General features: G+C 50.3%; 1 protein-coding gene across 1 annotated transcript in view; it reads left to right on the top strand.

Moving 5' to 3' along the window:
• The window catches only part of CNNM4 (cyclin and CBS domain divalent metal cation transport mediator 4), a 51316-nt gene that overhangs the window by 24116 nt on the left and 2662 nt on the right, over positions 1-24538 (top strand). Inside the window, 5 exon segments of the mRNA NM_001374331.1 lie at positions 13123-13266; positions 13624-13758; positions 15142-15311; positions 15637-15733; positions 23884-24065. Of these exon segments, the coding sequence (NP_001361260.1) occupies positions 13123-13266; positions 13624-13758; positions 15142-15311; positions 15637-15733; positions 23884-24065 (728 nt within the window).

The raw sequence follows: 24538 nt of genomic DNA on the forward strand, positions 1-24538 counted from the left end.
CATTTTTGGTCTCCTGTTGCCTGATTTCCTAATTGTCCTGACTGTGTCTTCTAGGAAGCATTAAGTCTGAACTGACTTATTAGGGAACTTCAGAAACTTAAACACACAAAACCCTTTCTTTGACTCCTATCTTAAGGACATGGAGATATAGTTACATATATTTGTACACAAGGATATTCATATGGCAAAAACGGGGAGAAGGCACAATTTAAGAGCCCGATGGGGACTGGGATTGTGTATGCATCTGTACAATGACATATTATGAAGTCATTCCGTGTTTTATAAAACTTTTTAGTGACATGGGAAAATACAAAGAATGTAAAGAATTTTAAAAGCAGGGTACAAAACAATATATGTGATCCAATTTGGGGTAGAAATATTTTATCTATATATATCCATTTTAAAACATCAAAGAAAATACACAGTTAGCAGTAGTTATCTTTGGAAGGCAGGATTATAAGTGATCTTAATTTTCTTCCTTCCACTTTTGTTACCGATATCAGAAAAAAACTGTCTCTACGAAAATAAAATAAAATGAAATAAAATAAAATTAGCTGGGTGCAGTGGCTCATGCCTGTTGCCTCAGCTGCTCAGGAGGCTGAGGCGGGAGAATCACTTGAGCCCAGCAGGTTGAGGCTGCAGTGAGCTAGGATTGTGCCACTGCACTCTAGCCTGGGTGACAGCAAGACCTTGTCTCAAAAAAAAGGAAAAAAAAAGTCCTTATCTTTTAGAGATACATATTGAAATACTAAATATTTTCAGGTAAAATGTGTACATGTTTACAGATAAAATCTGGGCTTTGCTTCAAAATCAGTGAGTAGAGCAAGTGGGAGTAGCGAGGAAGAAAGGCTGGCCATGAGGAGTTGTTAATTGTTAGGTGAGGGTGCAATTAGATTATTATCTCTACTTTTGTAGATGCTTGATATTTTCCATAGTAAAAGCTTAAAAATCTAGAGACTACTAGCTAAATGGAAAATCAGAGGCATGAAGACCTGTCCCCAGGGTGAGGGACCAGTCTTAGAGTCCCCATCATCAGTTTGTCAATAGCTTCACCCCCTATGGGCTTGTGTTAAAGGAAGAAGGCTATCTGTAGCAGAAGTCCCGTTTCTGTATCCCAGCCTGATCACCCCTTGTGGTGTGACCCTGGGCATGACTTCTCTGGGCCTTAGCTTCCTCCTAGGAAGAGTGGGATTGGCAGTGGATGTAGGGCAACCCTCTCCTGGGAACATGGCCACCCTGACAGGTTGGTGGCAGGGGGAGGTTGACCATGTCCTGTGTGAAGAGGCAACTGAGGCATAGCTATCCTTATGGGGCTATTTTTTCTTTTTGAGATAGAGTCTGGCTCTGTCACCCAGGCTGGAGGAGTGCAGTGGTGCAGTCTTGGCTCACTGCAACCTCTGCCTCCCGGGTTCAAGCGATTCTCATGCCTCAGCCTCCTGAGCAGCTGGGATTATAGGTGGGCACCACCATGCCCAGCTAATTTTTATGTTTTTAGTAGAGATAGGATTTCACCATGTTGGCCAGGCTGGTCTCAAACTTCTGACCTCAGATGATCCTCCTGCCTCGGCCTCCCAACGTGCTGGGATTACAGGCAAGAGCCACTGAGCCCAGCATTTACGGGGGTATTCTAAAGGGAGCTCTTCAAGCTTTTCATCTTGCCCCTATTTTAAAACCTTTTTTTTTTCTTTTTAGTTTGTGCCTCCATTCATTCAAAAATTATATACATGTGCTATTATACTAGTACATGTATTATAGAATGAACACATAAAAAATTTTAAAGAAGTAAAACCGAAGTCCAGGCGCAGTGGCTCATACCTGTAATCTTAGCACTTTGGGAGGCTGAGGCAGGAGGATTCCTGTAGCCCCAGAGTTTGAGACCAACCTGGGCAACACGGCGAAACCCCATCTCTACAAAAAATACGAAAGTTGGCCAGGCATGATGGCCTGTAATCCAGGCTACTTGGGAGGCTGAGGTGGGAGAATCAGTGGAGTCCAGGAGGCCGAAGCTGCAGTGAGCTGTGATCGTGTCACTCTGCACTCCAGCCTGGGCCACAGAATGAGACCTCGTCTCAAAAAAGAAAACATAAAAAAATTAGCTGGGCGTGGTAGCACATGCCAGTAGTCCCAGCTATTCTGTAGGCTGAGGTGGGAGGATTATTTGAGCCCAGGAACTCTAGGCTGCAGTGAGCTATGATTGCACCACTGTTGTCCAGCCTGGGCAACAGAGAGAGACCCTGACTCTAAAAAAAGATAAAAATACCAGGCGCGGTGGCTCACGCACTTTGGGAGGCTGAAGCGGTGGATCACGAGGTCAGGAGATCGAGACCATCCTGGCTAACATGGTGAAACCCCATCTCTACTAAAAATACAAAAAATTAGCTGGGCGCGGTGGCGGGCGCCTATAGTCTTAGCTACTCAGGAGGCTGAGGCAGGAGAATGGAGTGAACCCGGGAGGCGGAGCTTGCAATGAGCTGAGATTGCGCCACTGCACTCCAGCCTGGGCAACAGAGTGAGACTCCGTCTCAAAAAAAGAAAAAAAAAAAGATAAAAATAATTTTTGAAAAGTAAAGATAGGCCTGGCGCGGCAGCTCACGTCTGTAAGTAATCCCAGCACTTTGGGAAGCTGAGGTGGGCGGATCACCTGAGGTAAGGAGTTTGAAACCAGCCTGGCCAACATGGTGAAACCTCGTCTCTACTAAAAACACAAAAATTAGCCGGGCATGGTGGTAGCGCCTGTAATCCCAGCTACTTGAGATGCTGAGGCAGGAGAATTGCTTGAACCTGGGAGGCGGAGGCTGCAGTGAGCTGAGATCGTGCTATTGCACTCCAGCCTGGGTGACAGAGCAAGACTCCATCTCAACAAAAAAAAAAAAAAAAAAGTTCTTAAAAAGTAGTGTATTAGAGAAACTTAGAAAAGTGGAAAATGATTAAGAAATGAAAGTCACATGGCCAGGTACGGTGGCTCATGCCTGTAATCCCAGCACTTTGGGAGGCCCAGGTGGGCGGATCACTTGAGGTCAGGAGTTCCAGACCAACCTGGCCAACATGGTGAAACCCCGTCTCTACTAAAAAATACAAAAAATTAGCTCAGCGTGGTGGCAGGCGCCTGTAATCCCAGCTATTTGGGAGGCCGAGGCATGAGAATGGCTTGAACTTGGGAGGCGGAGGTTGCAGTGAGCTGGGATCGCACCACTGCACTCCATCCTGGGTAACAGAGCAAGACTCTGTCTCAAAAAAAAAAAAAAAAAAAAAAAAAGTCACTCTTATCCCATCATCCAAAATGTGGATATTTTGGTGTATTTTCTTCTACCAAGTCAGCAACAAACCATATTGCTTCTCCCCCAATATGAAAATAGTTTCTAATTAGAAGAGTAAAAATAAAAAATAGCACGTGAAGTATAAAATGCATTAAGCAAAAGTGAAGGAAACCAGCAGTCTTTCCTACTCTACTGTTTTGGAACTTTTAACTTTACACAAATAGTGAATCACCATCTCTTGAGATAAAGTCATGTCTGAGTCAGCCTTTTTAAGAGCCCTGCAATATTGTTACAAATAACATTGGCAGGCCCTCCTGGGCACACCTTGCATGCTGGCCTGGGTGTTTCCTTTGTATTAAGGTCACTTCCTAGGATTGGGAGAAATGGCAGAGTCCATCCAAGGTCTTGCATATTTTACATTTTGGCACATACTGCCAAATTTCTGAAGAAAAAATTGAACTTCCAATGGTGGGTAGTTCTCCTGCCAACACTGAGAGTACGAATCTCTGAAATCTTGACTAATATGATAGGTAAAAAATGAGTTCATTTTGAAAATTTGTATTTCCTTAGATTTTGTTTGTATTTATTGTATTTCTATTTAAAATTAAGCTAGTGGTTTTTCTTATGGATTTATAAGTCTGGTATACAACAGTGACTTTGGACCAGTTAGCCCAGTAACTTTCATTGAATAATCTCTCTTTTCTCCTGCAATTTAATATACCAGATTTATTATATACAGTATTCCCAATTTGTTGGAGTTTATTTCTGTCCATAAGCCAGGCATGGTGGCTCACGCCTACAGTCCCAACATTTGGGGAGGCTATGGTGGGAGGATCGCTTGAGCCCAGGAGTTCGAGATCAGCCTGGGCAACATAGTGAAACCTCATCTCTACAAAAATTTTTTTAAAAATTAGCTGAGCTTAGTGGCATGCCCTGTAGTCCCAGCTACTTGGGAGGCTGAGGTAGGAGGTTCACTTGAGCCCAGGAAGTCAAAGTTGCAGTGAGCTGTGATTGTGCCACTGTACTGCAGCCCGGGTGACAGAGTGAGACCCTGTCTAAAAAAAATTGAAGTAAAATAAATATTTCTGTCCATTGTTCTCTCCAGTACTGCACTGTTTTTGAGACAGAGTCTTGCTGTGTTGCCCAGGCTGGAGTGCAGTGGTTCGATCTCAACTCACTACAACTTTCGCCTCCCAGGTTCAAGTGATTCTCCTGCTTCAGCCTGCTGAGTAGCTGGGATTACGGGCCTGTGCCACCAAGCCTAACTGATTTTTGTATTTTTAGTAGAGATGGGGCTTCACCATATTGGCCAGGCTGGTCTTGAACTCCTGACCTCAAGTGATCCGCCCGTTTTGGCCTCCCAAAGTGCTGGGATTACAGGCATGAGCCACTGCGCCCAGCCCAGTACTACACTGTTTTAATCACTGTAATCTTTTTTTTTTTTTTTCTGGAGACAGGGTCTCACTCTGTCTCAGAGCCTAGCAAATGTAGAGTGTATGGCCTGCCTGCTGGGCCACTGCAGCCTTCTGGTCTTCTGGCCTTTGCCTGGACTGACTGCCCGCCCTGACTGCCAGCTGTGTCTCTGGGAGGAAGGGAGCAACATAGATGAGCCCTGTTTAGAATTATGGATGAGCCCGGCTGCCCTCCCCGAGGCTAGAGGGCAGGGGCTTGTCACTCTGGCTGGTTCCTCTCCTGCCCTGGCCCTGCCTTGTTGCTGGGCTGGCCGCCACTCATCCCGGTGGTTGAGGTCAGCACTATTAATAGCCAGCTTAATCCTGCGGGAGCTTGGGTGAAGGGAGGAAAGAGCAGAGAATCGCCAAGAAATCAGGGTGCTCAGCCATCTGCAGGTGTGGACCCAGGGCCCAAGCCTGTGGCTTCCAGTCAGTCCAGCCCGCACCTCTCCCATGGGAGGGCCTGAGAGTGTGGGAACATCCTGGGCCCCTGGGATCTCAGAGGCTGGACCTTCCTGGAGACTCAGTGAGTAAGATGCAGAGGACTCCTTCTTGGGTGGTGGGAGTCCCGGGTCTGCTGTGGGGCCCCTGGCTTTTCTCCATGAGAAAAAGCAGCTGGAGCTGGTGAGCAGGGCCCTCTCAGGGCCCCTGTGGACTTTGTAACCCAGCACCTATAATACGTTTTTCTTAAGGACTTTAAGGGGCTGTAAAGTCTTTTTTATGGAGGGCGGGGAAGGAGGACGCAGCAGTTTGCTAAAATGGGCATTGTGCAGGGCGGGGCCATCCTTTCTGTATCCAGCAGGGGTGTGGAGCACCTGCTGTGCCAGGCACAGTGGGAGGGGTTGGGGTAGCATGGCGAGGAGCGAGGGCACTACTCAGGCCTCGCCGGGCTGCAGCCTAGTCAGTGGGAGATAGACGCTGGTCAGCCGATGGCGCACAGCTGTGAAGAGAAGAAATGGGTCGGGGTCCAGGGCCCTGAGAGCCAACATGGGCACCCAGGGCTAATGTTTGAGCCCAGGGCAGAAGGATATGGAGGCTGGGGAACAGGAGGAGCTGTGAGGGACTCAGGCAGGGCTGGGATCCTCACTCCTTGCCCCTGTGTCCGCTGTGAGGGAGCCGTGAGGGAGGCTGAGGCTGGCACCTGTGGTCTGCCCAGCCCTCCGGGGTTTCTGGAGGCCTCACATGGTGTTCTTCGACTGTGGAGGGCATGGTCCCACCTGGCTGCTGCTGGACAGAGGTCGCTGAAGGGCAGAGTGGGCAAGCATGCCGCCAGGCAAAGCCTGGAGAAGACAGTGGGGACAGCCAGGGTGCCAGGAACCTTCTTTCTGGACCCCCTTTCTTGCAGTGCTTGGAAAGTGCTTGGGAAGGCTCGGGAACCCTGAAGTCCCAGAGGAAGCAGTATGAGAATTTTATTTTATTTTATTAATTAATTTTTTTTTTTTGAGACGGAGTCTCACTGTGTCGCCCAGGCTGGAGTACAGTGGTGCGATCTCAGCTCACTGCAACCTCCGCCTCCCAGGTTCAAGTGATTCTCCTGCCTCAGCCTCCTGAGTAGCTGGGATTACAGGCGCACACCACCACGCCTGGCTAATTTTTGTATTTTTGGTAGAGATGGTGTTTCACCATGTTGGTCAGGCTGGTCTCGAACTCCTGACCTCGTGATCCCCCCACACCACCACCCCCCGCCGGCCTCCCAAAGTGTTGGGATTACAGGCATGAGCTAACATGCCCGGCCTAGAATTTTTTTTTAAAGTTAATTTAATGGATGTGTTTTTTTGTTTATTTGTTTGGTTTTTTGAGACAGAGTTTAACTCTTGTTGCCCAGGCTGGAGTGCAATGGCACGATCTCGGCACACTGCAACCTCCATCTCCCAGCTTCAAGTGATTCTCCTGCTTCAGCCTTCTGAGTAGCTGGGATTACAGGCATGCGCCACCACGCTAGGCTAATTTTGTATTTTTAGTAGAGACGGAGTTTCTCCGCGTTGGTCAGGCTGGTCTCAAACTCGCGACCTCAGGTGATCTGCCTGCCTCGGCCTCCCAAAGTGCTGGGATTACAGGCATGAGCCACCGCACCTGGCCTAATGGATGTGTTTTTTTTTCTGATTATGAAATTAATACTATTGGCCGGGCATGGTGGCTCACGCCTGTAATCCCAGCACTTTGGGAGGCCGAGGTGGGCAGATGGATCACTTGAGGTCAGGAGTTAGAGACCAGCCTGGGCAACATGGTAAAATCTCATCTCTACTAAAAATACAAAAATCCAGCCGGGCGCAGTGGCTCATGCCTGTAATCCCAGCACTTTGGGAGGCTGAGGAGGGTGGATCACCTGAGGTCAGAAGTTCGAGACCAGCCTGGCCAGTATGGTGAAACCCTGTCTCTATTAAAAATACAAAAATTAGCTGGGCATGGTGGCCTGTGCCTGTAGTCCCAGCTACTCGGGAGGCTGAGAGAGGATAATTGCTTGATCCGGAGAGGTGGAGGGTGCAGTAAGCTGAGATCACACCATTGCACTCCAGCCTGAACAACAGAGTGAGGCTCTGTCTCAAAAAAAAAAAAAAATTAAGATACAAAAATTAGCCAGGCATGGTGGCGCATGCCTATAATGCCAGCTACTCAGGAGGCTGGTGATCCACCTGCCATGGCCTCCCAAAGTGCTGGGATTTCACGTGTGAGCCACAGCGCCCAGCCCATAAAATTGTATTTTAATGAGCTACCTTATGTTATTATTGGTGTCTATTCAATTAGCTGATTAGATTTTGGGGGTGGCATCAGCTGGGTGCAGTGGCTCATGCCTGTAATCCCGGCACTTAGGGAGGCTGAGGCAGGTGGATCACCTGAGGTCAGGAGCTCGAGACCAGCCTGGCCAACATGGTGAAATCCCGTCTCTACAAAAATACAAAAAATTAGCTGGGTGTGGTGGCGGGCGCCTGTAATCCCAGCTAGTCAGGAGGCTGAGGCAGAAGAATCCACTGCACTTGAGCCTGGGCAAAAGAGAAAGACTCCGTCTCAAAAAAGAAAAAAAGAAGCATGGAAATTAAAACAATACATCTACAGCTAAAAATCCACATTTTTCAAAGTAGTCCTTAGTCAATGAAAAGTGACTGAGGAAATATAGCAAAATGTTAGTATTTGCTTGAGCCATATAAAATTGCTGATATTCAATTATATTTTACCAAAACCAGCAATTCATGTGGCTTAATCTACATATGGGGGATTCAGGATGGTTTCTATTTTCTGTTTTCTTTTTATACTTTCCTATATAAAAAATTCCAAATTTCTCATAGTCAATAGTATTAATTTCTTTTTTTTTTTTTTTTTTTTTTGAGATGGAGTCACTCGCTCTGTTGCCCAGGCTGGAGTGCAGTGGCACGATCTTGCCTCACTACAACCTCCACCTCCCGGGTTCAAGCAGTTCTGTGCCTGAAATCTCAGCACTTTGGGAGGCCGAGGCAGGCTGAACGCTTGAGGTCAGGAGCACGAGACTAGCCTGGCCAACATGGTGAAACCCCATCTCTACTAAAAATACAAAAAATTAGCCGGGTGTGGTGGCAGGTGCCTGTAATCCCAGCTACTCAGGAGACTGAGGTGGGAGAATCACTGGAACCTGCGAGGTGGAGATTGCAGTGAGCTGAGATCGCGTCACTGCACTCCAGCCTGGGTGACAGAGTGAGACTCCAGCTCAAAAAAAAACCATACACACACAAAAATACAATTTTGTTAGAATTTATACAATGAGAATCCTAAATATGTCCTAAATTGATCTGCTTATTTTAGATGTTAAATCAGTTAGCAATAATTTCCGAAGTATAGAAACTTCTAAATTACTAAAATCTAAAATAATTCTTTCCATCTTCAGCCTCCCTTCCCCTTCCCCGCTCCCCTTCCCCTCACTGGTTACTTTTCTTCTCCTGCTAAATGGATGTAGAGGCACAAAGAAAGACAGGAGGAGGGACCGGTCACGGTGGCTCACACCTGTAATCCCGGCACTCTGGGAGGCCGAGGAGGGTGGATCACCTGAGGTCAGGAGTTCGTGACCAGCCTGGCCAACATGGTGAAACCCCATCTCTACTAAAAATACAAAAAATTAGCTGGGCGTGGTGGCGGGCGCCTGTAATCCCAGCTACTTGGTAGGCTGAGGCAGGAGAATTGCTTGAACCTGCTAGGCGGAAGTTGCAGTGAGCTGAGATCGCGCCACTATACTCCAGCCTGGCGACAGAGCAAGACTACATCTCAAAAAAAAAGAGAGGAGGTCGGGCTCACTGTCCCATGGGCCTGATAACTGGGACAGAGCTGCCCTGAAGGGAGACAGGAGTGTTGGGGGGAGGGGCATGAGCTGGGTTTTGGCTGTGTTAATTTCAAGGTATTAGTGACGTCAGGCAGCACTTGGATAGAGGAATCTGGAGGGCACGGGAGAGGACAGGGTTGCAGAGATTTATTTGGGACACTTGTACACTTGTATTTAAAGCTGCTAGGCAAGGGACCCGGCGTACAGACTGTTCTGAGTCTCTCCAGCATTAAGTGGTCAGGGAGAAGCAGTGACCCCTGAGGTCAGGAGCACTGGGAGGGCTGTGTCCTGGAAGCCCTGTGCAGAAGGGGCTTCCAGGGGAAAGGAGGGAGTGACCGTTGGTCAGCAGGTCATCTGAGAATAACACTCCACCATGAAAGGTCATTGGTGACCTTGACCAGAGGCTCTCTGGCCCGGGGAGGGGAAGATTCTACCAGGACAAAAAGATGTCCCCTCTGGACAGACAAATTAGAAAATAGGAAAAACAGTCCAGGGGCCCAACGCTCACTCTGCAGAGGGTGACTGACTGGCCCCTTAGGCTGGAACCTCTGTACGGAACCCCAGTTGGCCAGCCATCATCCGGATGGTGCCCAAAGGTCAGCTTGCAGAGGAGGGGTGAACGTGTACACGGTGCCCAGGGCTGCACACCTACAAGGTGCCTGTCATGCAGCTGGCTGCCACCTGAGGGTGCACACACACAGCAGTGGATCCCGCCAGGGGGTCTCAGAGAGGAGGCGGGGGCTGAGAATGGTATCAAGACCCTGCTCAGGGAATCAGCTGATTTCTTCCACAGGAAGGCTGTTTCCACTTTAAGAGAGGCTGCCAGGCTGGGCGCGGTGGCTAATATCTGTAATCCCAGCACCCTGGGAGGCTGAGGCAGAAGGATCACTTGAGGTCAGGAGTTCAAGACCAGCCTGGCTAACCCGGCGAAACCCCGTCTCTACTGAAAATGCAAAATTAGCTGGGTATGGTGGCGCGCACCCAGCTACAGGAGACTGAGGCAGGAGAATCGCTTGAACCTGGGAGGTGAAGGTTGCAGTGAGCTGAGATTGTACCACTCCAGCCTGGGCTACAGAGCGAGACTTGTCTCAAAAAAAATAAAAAAAGAGAGAGTCCACCAGCCTTTCACTGTGAGGGAACCTCTCGTTGGTCAGGATTTGGTCTGAGCCTGTGGAGTAATTAGGGATGTGAATGTAGTGGGGAGGTTGTTTTCTGACTTTGGGGGTCTGAACAAGGTTCTGCTCACTGAACCTTGTCAAAGAACACACCCCCATTCCCTGGGGCTCAATCTGTGGCAGTGGAAGGCACAGAGGGCCCTTGTCCACCCTAGAGACTCTCACCAGTTTCCCTTTGTTCTCCTTAATTTTGTTTTCCCCCTTAATTTTGTCTCAGTTTTGTTTTTAAATTATAAAAGTAAAACATGCCCATCAAATATAACAGTATAGAAGGGTATATAGAGAGGCAAAGTAGCCTCCTCCCCAAACTCCAAATACCCCCAAAGGCGACCACTCTTACTGCTTCCGGACGCTTCCAGGGCAGTTCAAGCCCACACACCCCCTTTGTTTCTGTGCAGGCAGATGGCTCCATGCATTCTGTCCGTGACTTGCTCTTTCACTAATAGTGTATCTTGGATTTCGTTCTGCGCTTTATTCATCCACCTCTGCCGTGTTCTCCCTTGAGTAGCTGTGGCCCCTTTTGAGTCCCTGTGCCCTATTGCTATTGCTTTAGGTTGTTTCTGGTTTGGGGCTGTTAAAAAGAATGTTGCCAAGAGCCCCCTTCTCTTGTGTTTTTTGTGAAGGTTGCCTCTCCCTAGGGTGAGTTCCTAGAAGTGGACCTTCTAAGTCCAAGGTTAGGAACCCTTGATTTTGTGACATCCCGACCAACTGGCCCCCTGAAATTTTGTACCCTTTTACCTGGCCACCAACCAGATACATGTGAGGGCCTGTTTGTCTTCCCCATCCTCCACCATAACTGGGCATTACCAGGCTTTTTAGAGGGTGCCCATCTGGAAGGGGGTACAGGTTGGGCATCCCAAATCCAAAAATCCAAAATCCCAAATGCTTCAAAATCCAAAACTTTTTGAGTACCAACATGATGCTCAAAAGAAATGCTCATTGGAGCATTTTGTAGTTCAGATTTTCAGATTTGGGATGCTCAATGGCGTGTATTCTGCAAATATTCCAAAATCCAAAAAAATCTGAAATCTGAAACACTTCTGGTCCCCAGTGGGGAATAAGGGATACTCAGCCTGTCAAAGCTGCCTTGCTTTAATTCCCATCCCCATGTGGTGACATTGTTTAGCTAGATGTCCAGGCCCTTCCAGGCGCACTGTCTTTCTTGAGGGTACTCCTGTACGGACAGCCTCCAGCAGGCACAGAGGCCTGGGGGCGGACCCCAGGGTCCTGGCCTGGCCCGCTGCCGCCCTGCTGGAGGGCCTCACAGATCTCTTGAACTTGTTGGGTCATCTCTAGGAAGATACTGGGGTGTTTTCAATCGAGTCCAGCCATGGCTCTGTCTAGCAAGGCACTAAATGTTTTTTGACCAGAACCTGTAGTGGGAAATATATATATCATAGCCCCTGGCATGTGTGTGAAAAATTTTCACAATGCAGTACTCCCCCCATCACATGGGGTGTATTGTGAGAATTTTTACTTTAGTCATGAGACCTCGCATTCTCTCTGCTCTCCCTAAGAGGCCCTTAGAAGTTCTGAACAGCCCATCTTGGGCTGGGGGATTTTCTGTGGCCTTAAAGACCTGGAAAACATCCTCCACCGAGCGTATTTAGGATGAGTTCTTCAGTCCCTAGAGCGAGGCCCTTGGATTGTGAAGGGGAAGCCATGCAGAAGACCCTGACCTGACCTTCCCAGATCTCCGGGGGCCTTTCTTCCTAGGCTGCTCCAAACCCGTGTTCCTGCGAGTGGGGCACAGCACACAGGACTCATTCTGCCTAGACTGTGGACCTGGCCCTTCTTGGCTGGCCCCTCTTGCCACTCGTTGGGGCTGGGGCCATAAGAGCAGGGTGTGGCCTTCAAAAAGGGGTCTGGGAAGACCCACCACCCCACAGGGTTTCTGTGGAGGGTCCTGCCCCACCCCAGCCTCCTTCCCTCACTTTGGGTTGAGGGGGTGGCCCCTCTCTAATTGTAATCTCTGCCCCACCTAATCACAGTGCTCGGCCTCTCTGTGCCCTTGTCAGTTTGGGTCTTTCCCCTCCCCAAGAGTCCCAGAAGCCCCTGATAAGTGATACCAGGCAGGGTGTTTTTTTTTTTTTTTTTTTTTTTTTTGAGAGAGAGTCTCGCTCTGTTGCCCAGGCTGGAGTGCAGTGGCGTGATCTTGGCTCACTGCAACCTCTGCCTCCCGGGTTCAAGCAATTCTCCTGCCTCAGCCTCCTGAGTAGCTGGGACTACAGGTGTGTACTACCACAACTGGCTAATTTTTTATTTTTAGTAGAGATGGGGTTTTACCGTGTTGGCCAGGCTGGTCTCAAACTCCTGGCCTCAAGCAATCTGCCCGCTTCAGCCCCTCCAAAGTGCTGGAATTACAGGTGTGAGCCACTGCTCCCAGCATTGCCATTTTTATCCGATTTCAGCAAGTAGTCCTGGCCTGGTGTGGTGGCTCATGCCTGTATTCCCAGCACTTTGGGAGGCTGAGATGGGAGGACTGCTTGAGCCCAGGAGTTTGAGACCAGCTTGAGCAACATAGTGAGATCCATCTCTACAAAAAATAAAAGAGTTAACCAGGCATGGTGGAGCATGCCTGTCGTCTCAGCTACTCGGGAGGCTGAGGTGGGAGGATCTCTTGAGCCCAAAAGTTGGAGGCTGCAGTGAGCTATGATTGCGCCACTGCACTCCAGCCTGGGTAACAGAGCTAGACCCTGTCCTTCCCCCACAAAAAAAGAGAAAAACAAAAAAGCGGTCCTTAACGACATGCTTTTAAAAATTGCTTTTAGTTTTCCTTTTCATAAAAGCAATGTCTGTTTGCAGTAGAAACGTCAGGAAAGATGGAAAAGATAAAAACCACCGTGACCCCATCCTGGTGACTTATGACCCTACGTCTAGAGTTAATGTTTTGGTTGAGGGAGTCTCATGACTGGCCTGTGGGCTCTTGTCTGACCTGCTGCATTGTCCCACAGGGAAGTCCCACCTGGCCATCGTGCAGAAGGTAAACAACGAGGGTGAGGGTGACCCCTTCTACGAGGTCCTGGGCCTGGTCACCCTGGAGGACGTGATCGAGGAGATCATCAAGTCGGAGATCCTGGACGAGTCCGACATGTACAGTGAGTCCAGCCTTCCACAGGGCCCAGGACCCCTTTCCTGCTTGGATCGAAACCTGGTGTCCCTAGCTGGAAGGGCCATAGTGCAGGGACACAGGAGGCCTAGCATCCGGAGGCCCAGTGGCCGGGTGCCCTGCACTGGCCGGGGTGAGCAGGAAGCAGGTTGCTGAGAGCAGTGCCCAGAGGCTGCCTTCACCCTTGGCCTCTGTGCCTCGGGGTCCTCCCAGGACCCTGCCAGCCAGAGCCCGCTGCTCCTGCGTGGGACTAGGGGCTGGAGAGCAGGAGCTGTGGGGTGGGTTCCAGTCTTTTCCTGAGTCCTCAGGGGTCTGTGTTCTCAATTCCACGCTCTTCTTCTGGCAGCTGACAACCGAAGCCGGAAGCGGGTGTCTGAGAAGAACAAGCGTGACTTCTCTGCCTTCAAGGATGCGGACAATGAGCTCAAAGTGAAAATCTCCCCGCAGCTCCTCCTGGCCGCTCATCGCTTCCTAGCCACGGGTAGCGTGAGGAGGACCTTCCGGTCTTGGTGGAAATATGGTCACAGGGGGAGAAGTCCTGGGTTTCCGGCTACTTTCCCCCCATAGGATGAGGGCTGCAGCAGGTGAGGGGTGCAGAGACAACACAGCCACCCCTGGAAGGGGCCAGGTGTCTGCTCCACCCCTGGGGATCTCCCTGCGATTCATTTGCCATTAATGGGTGGCTACTGCAAACTTCTAGGAAGCATCCAAGTTACTATATTTAATAGTTTGGGAAATAATGAGTAGGCACTATGGTTCACACCTGTAATCCCAGGACTTTGGGAGGCCGAGGCAGGAGGATTGCATGACCCCAGGAGTTCGAGACCAGCCTGAGCAACATGGCGAGACCCCATCTCTACAAAAAACACAAAAGCCAGGCATCGTGGTGCCCTCCTGTAGTCCCAGCTACTTGGGAGGCTGTGAGGTGGGACAGTTGCATGCCTGTGGTCCCAGCTACTCAGGAGGCTGATGTGGGAGGACCGCTTGAGCCCAGGAGTTTGAGGCTGCAGTAAGTTGTGAATGCACCACTTCACTCAGCCTGGGCCACAGAACAAGATTCTGTCTCAAAAATAACAAAGAAGAAAATAACCACTGAGGTGGGCTCCTAGGCTGGCCAGGCCCATCAGGGCTTGAGGAATGGGAAGGAGAAGGGACCCTTCCGCTTCTGCAGGCCTGCTGGGTGCGGCTGGACCCCTCGTGTGCTCACCCACTCTGAGGAGCTTGTATCCAGCTCTGCTCTTATCTCTCCGGCCCTCCCTTCTGCAGACGTGTGCTGGTTCCCGCAGGAATTCACCTCTAGTTCAGAGACATTTCTCTCTTTTCAGCCCTGATTCAAAGCTCCATTGGGGACTTGGGTGACAGGTTCTGCTCTGCCCGCTCTGTCCCCCACTTCCCCCAGCCCAATTCATCTTCCTTCCCACCCCTTACTTGTTAAGGGGTGGTAATTCCCTCTCCATTATTTTTCCTGTGGGATATTGATGCTGATGCAGTAATTATAGTCACATATACTAAGCACTGTCCATGTGCTATCCCATTCGCCCTCACAACCACCCTGTGAAGCTTTTACCCCCATATTACAGATGAGGAAACTGAGATATGGGTTAAGTAGTTTGCCCAAGGTCATGTGCTGTTCTTGCAGGAGCCACTGTTCAAGCCCAGGCAGGCAGGCAGCCTTGGATCCAACCAGTCAGAAGCCAAGCGTGCTCCCTCCCCAGGGAGGTGCAGAACCGAGGGCCGGCCGAGCAGGGTGGGAGTCATCCGAGCACAGCGTGGCTGCTGTGGTTGGGGTGGAGGCACAGCAGTGATCGAGCTTTAGGGCCACCTGGCCAGCCCCGTGTGAGGTCTCTTCTCTCTCCTCCTACAGAGGTCCCCCAGTTTAGCCCCTCCCTGATATCAGAGAAGATCCTGCTGCGGCTACTCAAGTACCCAGATGTCATTCAGGAACTCAAGTTTGACGAGCACAATAAGTACTACGCCCGCCATTACCTGTACACCCGAAATAAGCCGGCCGACTACTTCATCCTCATCCTGCAGGTGAGCCCGCTCAGCCCTGGGCCTGCCACCTGCTCCCCCTGGCACTGCAGCACCCCCCAGGCCCTCTCTCCCGCCTGCTGCGGAGGTGTGTGGCTTCCCGGCCTGGGGAGCCTGCTGCCTGCCCTCGAGCCCCGCCTGCCCCACGTGGCCATCCTCTCCCTTAGAGGCCACCCTTGATCTCGCAGGTCAGGCCGCTGAGCTCTCCAGGGCTCCAGTACCGGCCCTTCCTCCTGCCCCACCGTCCCTTGTTCCTCACTCCCCATCCTGCCTCATCCTTTGTTTCCTCCCTCACTCTGTCTCTAACTCCAGCCCTGTGTTTTTTCAGGGGAAGGTGGAGGTGGAGGCAGGGAAGGAGAACATGAAGTTTGAGACGGGCGCCTTCTCCTACTATGGGACTATGGCCCTGACCTCGGTCCCCTCCGGTGAGTGGTTGGGCATGGTCTTTGCTGCCCTCTGGCCCCCCTGCAGCTGGGGAGCCATGGACCGACACCAGAACTGAGCATGGGCCCGAGAGCTCATAGCCAGCTGGCTGGGGCAGAGGGAGGCTGGTGAGGCGGGAGCCGCCAGGGCCCGGAGCGGGTGGTGTGGAAGAGCAGAGGGAGCTGCCCCTTTGGATGGGGTCCAGAAGCTGGAGGGGAAAAGAGGAGTGAGGGATTTTAGAGTAAAGGCCTGGAGGCAGCGGAGGGCATGTCCAGAGGTGAGAAGACCAGCCTGCCTGGAGAGGAGGCCTGTGGGGAGGAAGGCCCAGGGCCCTGCTCCTGAGGACAGGAGGGGAGTCTGAGCATCCAAAGTGCCTGGGGTCAGGAGCCGGGTCAGGAGCCAGGCCAGGGCGGGCTGCAGATGGGTTTGGCTTTTCGGAGGACGCAGCTACTGGGTTTTGGTTAGAGGTCAGCTCCGATGGAATAAAGGGCCTTGGGGACAGACAAAAGGGAGACTGGGCACCCTCCGAGAGGTGTTACGGAAAGTCCGGGGATGCGCCGCTCTGGCCGCCCCAGTGCCCTCTCCTGTGCTGAGTGGCTGAGGCTTTCCCCACAGAGCCCCACAGACAAAGCCCCGCAGGACCGGGTCTTGCCAGCTCATCTCCTCGCTCCTCTCCAGCCTTCGGTCCTGGGGCGAGGTTGCTGCAGGGTAGAGAGAGAAAGTCCACTTTGGTGCTAGAGAACAGGCCACGCCAGTGGGGTACGAGCTGCAGCTCCCAGAGAACCTCTGTGCTGTGCCTCTCACTGTCCTTTGACAAAAAGGACCCCGAGGGGGAATGGGGGTAGGGCACCCATGAATATTGACACCCAGCTTGGCTTATCCACCATGTCCTCGGCCCCTCCACCAGATGAGTGGGGCATGGCAGGCTCCCTGGGCAGGGGACAGACAGGGCCCCAGAGCGGGGCTCTGGGCAGGTTAACCCTGCCAGATGCCTCAGGCCTGGGGACGACTTCCTGTGCCTCCAAGAGCAGCTGTTCTCTGTTCAGTTTGAGGAGATCTCATTCAGAAGGGCAGGCAGGCACGGGAGGCTTCCCCCAGGTGCTGTTTGTGCAGTGAAGCCTCAGAGGCCCAGTCAGGGCCCAGGCTCTGTCCGTCGACCCATAGTCTCTCTGTTCCCACTTGGTGTGGCCAGAAGGGAGGGGAGATGACTGAGCACGCTCAGCCAGCTTCTGCCTGTCTCCGCACAGGGCTCATCGCTATGCCCTGAGCACCCTTCCCAGCAGAGCCATGTCCCTTTCTCCACTGGGCCCATCTCTGCCCAATGCAGCCTGGCCCCATCAGGTCTGCCTCTGTCCTGTGCCTATGGTTCCGTGTCCTGTCTCCTGACTGCGCCCATCACTGACCTTCTCTTTTGCTCCAGTGCCTTCAGTCCAGGTCGGGTGTCCGCCTGGCAAGCGGAACTCCCTGCTCTGCTGGCTCACAGGTAACGTGGCATAGCTGAGGGTCACGCTGCCACCTGCTGCCTGTGCCTGCACACTGCAGCTGCATTAACCTCCCCACAGGGACCCGGACGCCCCCCTGCTCAATGTGGGCCGCCCGACCTCAGTGGCTCTGCTTGGCTGGGGCCCAATTTCTGGGCAGCTTTGCTGCCTCAGCTCTAGAAGGGGCCCCCAAAGATCTCTTAGTCCTTGAGATCACACAATCATAGACACATACACACAGAGACACACAGAGAGATACACACACAGGTACACATAGCCATAGACACACGCAGAGACACACATAGTGAGATACCACACACACAGAGACCACACGCAGAGAGACCATACACACAGAGACCACACACACAGAGACCACACACAGAGAGACCACACAGAGATACCACACACACACAGAGAACACACACACAGAGACCACACACACAGAGAGAGACCACACACACAGAGACAGACCACACACACACAGAGACCACACACGCAGAGAGACCACACACACGCAGAGACCACACACGCAGAGACCACACACACGCAGAGACCACACACACAGAGACCACACACACAGAGACCACACACACGCAGAGAGACCACACACGCAGAGAGAACACACACGCACAGAGAGACCACACACACAGACCACACAAGCACACAGACCACACACGCACAAAGAGACCACACACGCATAGAGACCACACACGCACAGAGAGGCCACACACACAGAGACACAGATACATCCATCCATAGACACATACACACAGAGACACACATGGATACACATACCCAGAGAGACACACAGAGATACCACACACAGAGTCACACACCCATAGGCACACACACAGACACAGAGATACTACAGACACCCATAGACAGAGATACCACACAGAAACACACACGCAGATACACCCGTAGACACACAGATGCCACAGAGGCACACACAGAGAAACACACACCCGTAGACATACCGGGATACACATACACACACAGATACACCAGTCATAGACACACACACACCCATAGGCACACACACAAAGAGACACACACAGACACACACCCATGGACACACACAGACACACACAGAAACACCCACCCATAGGCACACACACAGACACACACAGATACACATCCATAGACACATACACAGACACACAGACACACAGGTATATATACACAGATACACCCATAGACACACAAACACAGAGACACACAGATACCACACACAGACGCACACAGATACACCCATAGACACACACACACACAGAGATACCACACACCGAAACACACATCCATAGACACATACACACATGCACACACACACATGCACACACACACATGCACACATAGAGGATAGGCTGGGAGTGGAGGGTTGCTCCTGGCCCAGCCAAGTGAGCGCCGGCCAGCCTGCTGCCCTCCGCGGCCAAGACGAGACGCACCCCAGCGGGTAAGCACTTCCTGCTCCAGGCCACCCACACACCGTGGCAGGGTGACTTGTCATCTCATCAGCTTTCTCTAAAAGACTTTCCAATTTTCTTCACAAGCTTTGCTTCCCGTTCAGCTGCTGGCCCGGTAGGCAACTGCGAGGCCGTGAGGGGCATGGCCCCAGGTCAGACTGCCTACTCAAGAGCCACCTCCACAGTTGCTGGCTAAACGACAGTCTTTGTCTCTGCTTTCCCCTCTGTGAAATGGGAACAATGTGTGTACCCCCTTCATAAGAGTTATCAGGAGAGTACGTGGGAGAATTCATGTAAAATGTTGAGTTAGGTCTCAATTATTATTATTTCTATTTTTTCCTGATTACAATGAAAATGTGGTGTTCCAACCAGAAAGTCTTTCAGGAAAGGCCAGTGCCATATGCTGCTTCTGGCCTTGGATGTGTCATGCTCCTGATGCCTGTCCAGGGAGTCGGTGGGAATAGGGTCAGACTCATTCAGCTTGAGGCTTGCTGGGATTCCCGTGTGCAACCAGGCCGCAGAGGGCACAGGACGGTGCTGGTCTCGTCAGGTGTGGCCTGTGCCCATCAGGAGCAGCACCAGCATCTTTCAGCTCCTCACACCCCAACTGCCCTAAAAACCTGTCACCTCAGCCCGGGGATTTCCATTTTACATTTGTACAGCTGGGCCTTCTTCCATCTGAACTGTTCCAAGGTATACTCTGCTATTTTGACCCTCTGTTTAATAAATAAATAAGTAGATGAAAAGGTGACTTAGAAGCAGTTACTCCCTGTCCCTTTCAAACCTCCCCAGTGTGACCTCAGCCTCCCTCCCCTCCTCTGGGCTCGCTCTGGTTTCATGGATGGTGGGGAGGTGATGCACCTGTGGTTTGAATCCTGAGAGCAGGTGTGCCCTCATTGATTAATTATCCGCTTTATGCTTTATGCATATTCATAGGGGTCTTTATTATAAACAATACCATGATATAAACTTTTTTACGCAAAAAAGCAAAAACTTTCCCTGTGTTTAAGGTTATGTCCTTAGGATATCCTTTCAGCCATAAAATTACCAGGTCAAAACCTTGCAATTGGCCAGGCGCGGTGGCTCACGCCTGGAATCCCAGCACTTTGGGAGGCCGAGGCTTGCGTGGATTGCCTGAGGTCAGGAGTTCGAGACCAGCTTGGCCAACATGGTGAAACCCCATCTCTACTAAAAATACAAAAATTAGCCAGGCGTGGTGGTAGGTGCCTGTAATCCCAGCTACTTGGGAGGCTGAGGCAAGAGAATCGCTTGAACCCAGGAGGCGGAGGTTGCAGTGAGCCGAGATCGTGCCATTGCACTCCAGCCTGGGCAGCAAGAGCGAAACTCTGTCTTAAAAAAAAGAAAACAAAAAAAAAAACCTTGCAGTTTTTGTTTTATTTATTTTTTGCTTTACTCATAAAAGTAAGGTAGCTTATTGGGAAAATAGAAAAAAGTATTGAAAAAATTAAAAAGCATCATAATTTCATCTCTCAGAGACAAAATGGATTTTGGTGAATTTTTTCTAGGACCTCTTTTTTTTGTTTGTTTGTTTTAAGAGACACGTTCTTTTTCTCTCACCCAGGCTAGAGAGCAGTGGTGCAATCATAGCTCACTGCAGCCTCAACCTCATGGGCTCAAGCGACCCTCCCACCTCAGCCTCCCAAGTAGCTGGGACTACAGGCAGGTGCCACCATGCTGGGCAATTTTTTTTTTTAACTTTTTGTAGAGATGGGGGTCTTACTGTGTTATCCAGGCTGGTCTCAAACTCCTAGACTCCCCACACCTCAGCCTCTCAAAGCACTGGGATTACAGGCATGAACCACTGCACCTGGCCGGACCTCTAATCTTAATAGGTCACGTCATCAATTTTTTTTTTTTTTTTTTTTTTTGAGATGGAGTCTTGGCCCTGTCGCCCAGGCTGGAGTGCAATGGCACGATTTCGGCTCACTGCAACCTCCACCTCCCAGGTTCAAGTGACTTTCCTGCCTCAGCCTCCCGAGTAGCTGGGATTACAGGCATGCACCACCACCCCTGGCTAATTTTTTGTATCTTTAGTAGAGACAGGGTTTCACCATGTTGGCCAGGCTGGTCTTGAACTCCTGACCTTGTGATCCACCCGCCTCGGCCTCCCAACGTGCTGGGATTATAGGCGTGAGCCACCATGCCTGGCCAAATTTTGTATTTTTAGTAGAGACAGGGTTTTGCCATATTGGCCAGGCTGGTCTTGAACTCCTGATGTTGGGTGATCCGCCCGCCTTGGCCTCCCAAAGTGCTGGGATTACAGGTGTGAGCCACCGCACTCTGCCCATGTCACTAATTTGTGTTGGTTTTAAATTCAGTCTCTTGGCCAGGCTTGGTGGCTCATTCCTGTAATCCTAGCACTTTGGGAGGCTGAGGCAGGAGGATTGCTTGAGCCCAGGAGTTTGAGACCAGCCGAGGTAACATAGCAAGACCCTTTAAAAAATAATAATAATAATAAAATAAATTCAGTTTAAAAAGAAAATTGTTTATTTTAAAAATAAAATTCAGTTCCTGTTTCTAGAATGTTAGCATTAATTAAAAGCATTCCATCATTCAGATAGCTATGTGAAGTATTAAGTAATACCCCTAGTATTTCTGCTTTTCCTAGAACTTAATCAGAGGTGTTACTCATTAGATACTTGCGCTTGATCCTCTAATGATCCTCTAAAATATTTCCTGTTCTTGCATGGGACTACCACAACCTCATCATAGAATGGCCAGTTTCCTGAGAAACTATAAACTATAAACTGTAAACTAGGAAACTATAGTTTCCTAGTTTTATAAATAAAAATCAAAGCTTTACTTAAGCACAAAGATAGAGTATTACTCAGTTTAGTCTCTATTGTTATACCCTGGCTCCTTTTCAGTTTTATGAAAATAATTAGATGTTTTGGGAGCATGAAATTACTAGCTTTCCAGCTAAAATGTTCTCAAATCTACAAAATACAGAGCTACATAAACATGAAACCACTTTTGATAACGTCAGTCATAAAGACTTGGACTCAGACTTCTCTCTCTTTTTTTTTTTTATTTAATTAGATCTTGGGTTCAGAGTTGAATTAATCATTATCCTCAGTTCATGACCCACTAAGACCTTACCAGGTCCCTCTTTTGTCTCATTTAATTTTTATTTTCCCCTTTGTTCTTCATCTCTACTCTTCTTCCTTCCCTAGCTATCCAACACACACACACACACACACATGCACTTAGTTAGAAATTGTATTGGTCATTGAGTCACTAGATTCAGTATGTTTGTTCTCTTCACTTGGCAATTTGTTAGAATGGCTAACTTAGTAACTTAATAGTTAAATAAGCAAATCAGCTTAGTCCGCTTCCTGTTTGTTTAAAACGATCCTGCATGCCTTCACAATTAACTTCTTTGTGCATTTCATGGTTTCCTGTGTTCTCAAAAACAAGTTAATGATATACAGTAACGTATATCATTTGAAAAAGCAGTTTCTTTTTCGAAATAAGAAGCCCATTCTTCCTTACTCAAGATTGTTACAACTCTTATTGGAGATTCCAGATTGTTACAACTCTGCCTCATGAGAGGGGAGAAGCGCCTGTCACCCTGACCTGCCCCGGCCAGGCTGGCTGGGTTGCAGGTGGAAGTGGGTAGGACTGTGTTTCATGCTGAGTAGGTTATGTGCAAAACACACTTTTGACTCCATAAAAGCATTTTCTTTTTTGGGGGGTCGGTGGGTGGACAGAGTGTAGTGGTACAATCTCGGCTCATTACAACCTCCGCCTCCCCAGGCTCAGGTGACCCTCCCACCTCAGCCACCCAAGGAGCTGGGGCCACAGGCCAAGAGCCACCACGCCTGGCTAATTTTTGTATTTTTTGTAGAGATGCAGTTTTGCTGTGTTGCCCAGGCTGGTCTTGAACTCCGGCTCAAGCAATCTGCCCGCATCGGCCTCCTAAGGTGCTTACAGGTGTGAGCCACCTCGCCCAGCCCCCGATAAGAGCATTTTAAGAGGCGACAGGGCTGGCAGGGCATAGTGGCTCACACCTGTCTGTAATCCCAGCACTTTGCGAGGTTGAGGCAGGCGGATCACCGGCAGTCATAAGATCGAGACCATCCTGGCTAACACAGTGAAACCCTGTCTCTACTAAAAATACAAAAAAAAAAAAATTAGCCAGGCATGGTGGAATGTGCCTGGGCGACAGAGTGAGACTCCGTCTCAAAAAAAAAAAAAAACAAGAAAAAGAAAAAAAATTATCTGGGGCGTGGTGTTGGGCGCCTGTAATCCCAGCTACTCAGGAGGCTGAGGCAGCAGAATTGCTTAAACCTGGGAGGCGGAGGTTGCAGTGAGCCAAAATCATGCCACTGCACTCCAGCCTGGGTGACAGAGTAAGACTCTGTCTCCAAAAAAAAGGTGTGACGGGGCATCTTATGTGTGGGGTGTGTATTCACAGTGAGAGAGTGCAAACTATACATTCTTCCTTTTAATGCATATTTTTTATTTAAAAGTATGCAGTTTATGTCACTTGATATAAGCTGGTATTGAGACAAGGATGGCAGTTTGCTTGTTTGTTTCGAGACAGAGTCTCGCTCTGTCACCCAAGCTGGAGTACAGTGTGCGAGCTTGGCTCACTGCAACATCCACCTCCCAGGTTCAAGCGATTCTCCTGCCTCAGCCTCCCAAGTAGCTGGGATTACAGGTGTTTGCCACCACGCCTGGCTAATTTCTGTATTTTTAGTAGAGATGGGGTTTCACCATGTTGGCCAGCCTGGTCTCCAACTCTGACCTCAGGTCATCCTCCTGCCTCGGCCTCCCAAAGTGCTGGGATTACAAATGTGAACCACTGTGCCCAGCCTAAGGATGGCAGTTTGCCTGTCCTGCTAAGATGATCATTGTGTTGCCCTTGACTGATTGGTTGTTGTGGGAGAGATTTTGTAGCCATAAACTTTCTGAGTCTGTGGTTTTTATTTTCTGTTTGGTTGATTTGTTTTGGTAGACTTTTTAGTACTTGTTGCACAATAGTTCTAAACAAACTAATTCATTTGTTTTAACGAAGTCAGACCTTATGCAGCCAGACCTTCTACATGCTTCTGTTTGTCCCTAAGAATGACTTCCTGTTCCTGGGTGGGGTGTCCCTGGGCTTCCATGGGATGAGGTGGGACATGAGGGTGAGAGTGGGCATCAGAGTGGCCTCTGGCATGACAACCTCTGCTCTCCCTGCAGACCGTTCCCCAGCCCACCCCACCCCACTCAGCCGCTCAGCCTCCCTCAGTTACCCAGACCGCACAGACGTCTCGACTGCATCAACCTTGGCAGGCAGCAGCAACCAGTTCGGCAGCTCTGTCCTGGGCCAGTACATCTCTGACTTCAGCGTCCGGGCACTCGTGGACTTGCAGTACATCAAGGTGAGTGCCTCACCGCCCTGTCTGGGCAGGGCCATCTTCTGCTCAGGAATCAGCTACTTCTTTCATCCACCAAACCCAGCATGGTGGGCCCAAACCCGAGATGCCTTTTTCTTCTGGAGATAGGGTCTTGCTCTGTCGTCCAGGCTGGAATGCAGTGGTGTGATCATAGCCCACTTCAGCCTTGAACTCTTGGGCTCAAGGATTCCTCCCACCTCAGCCTCCTGAGTAGCTGGGACTACAGGTGTGCATGTGGCTTCGGGTTGTTTTTTTTCCCCTTATAGAGATGGGGTCTCACTGTGTTGCCTGGGTTGGCTTGAGACTCCTGGGCTCAAGCGATCTGCCCGCCTCAGCCTCCCGAAGTGCTGGGATTACAGGTGTGAGCCACCGTGCCCAGCCCTGAGATGCTTTCTTCTCTTGTTCGTGCACCTTGTTCTTTGTAAGGGCTTCCAGAGACCCTGACTGGTCATGTTCTC

The sequence above is a fragment of the Pongo abelii genome, chromosome 12 (assembly GCF_028885655.2).
Source record: "Pongo abelii isolate AG06213 chromosome 12, NHGRI_mPonAbe1-v2.0_pri, whole genome shotgun sequence".
Lineage (NCBI taxonomy): Eukaryota > Metazoa > Chordata > Mammalia > Primates > Hominidae > Pongo > Pongo abelii.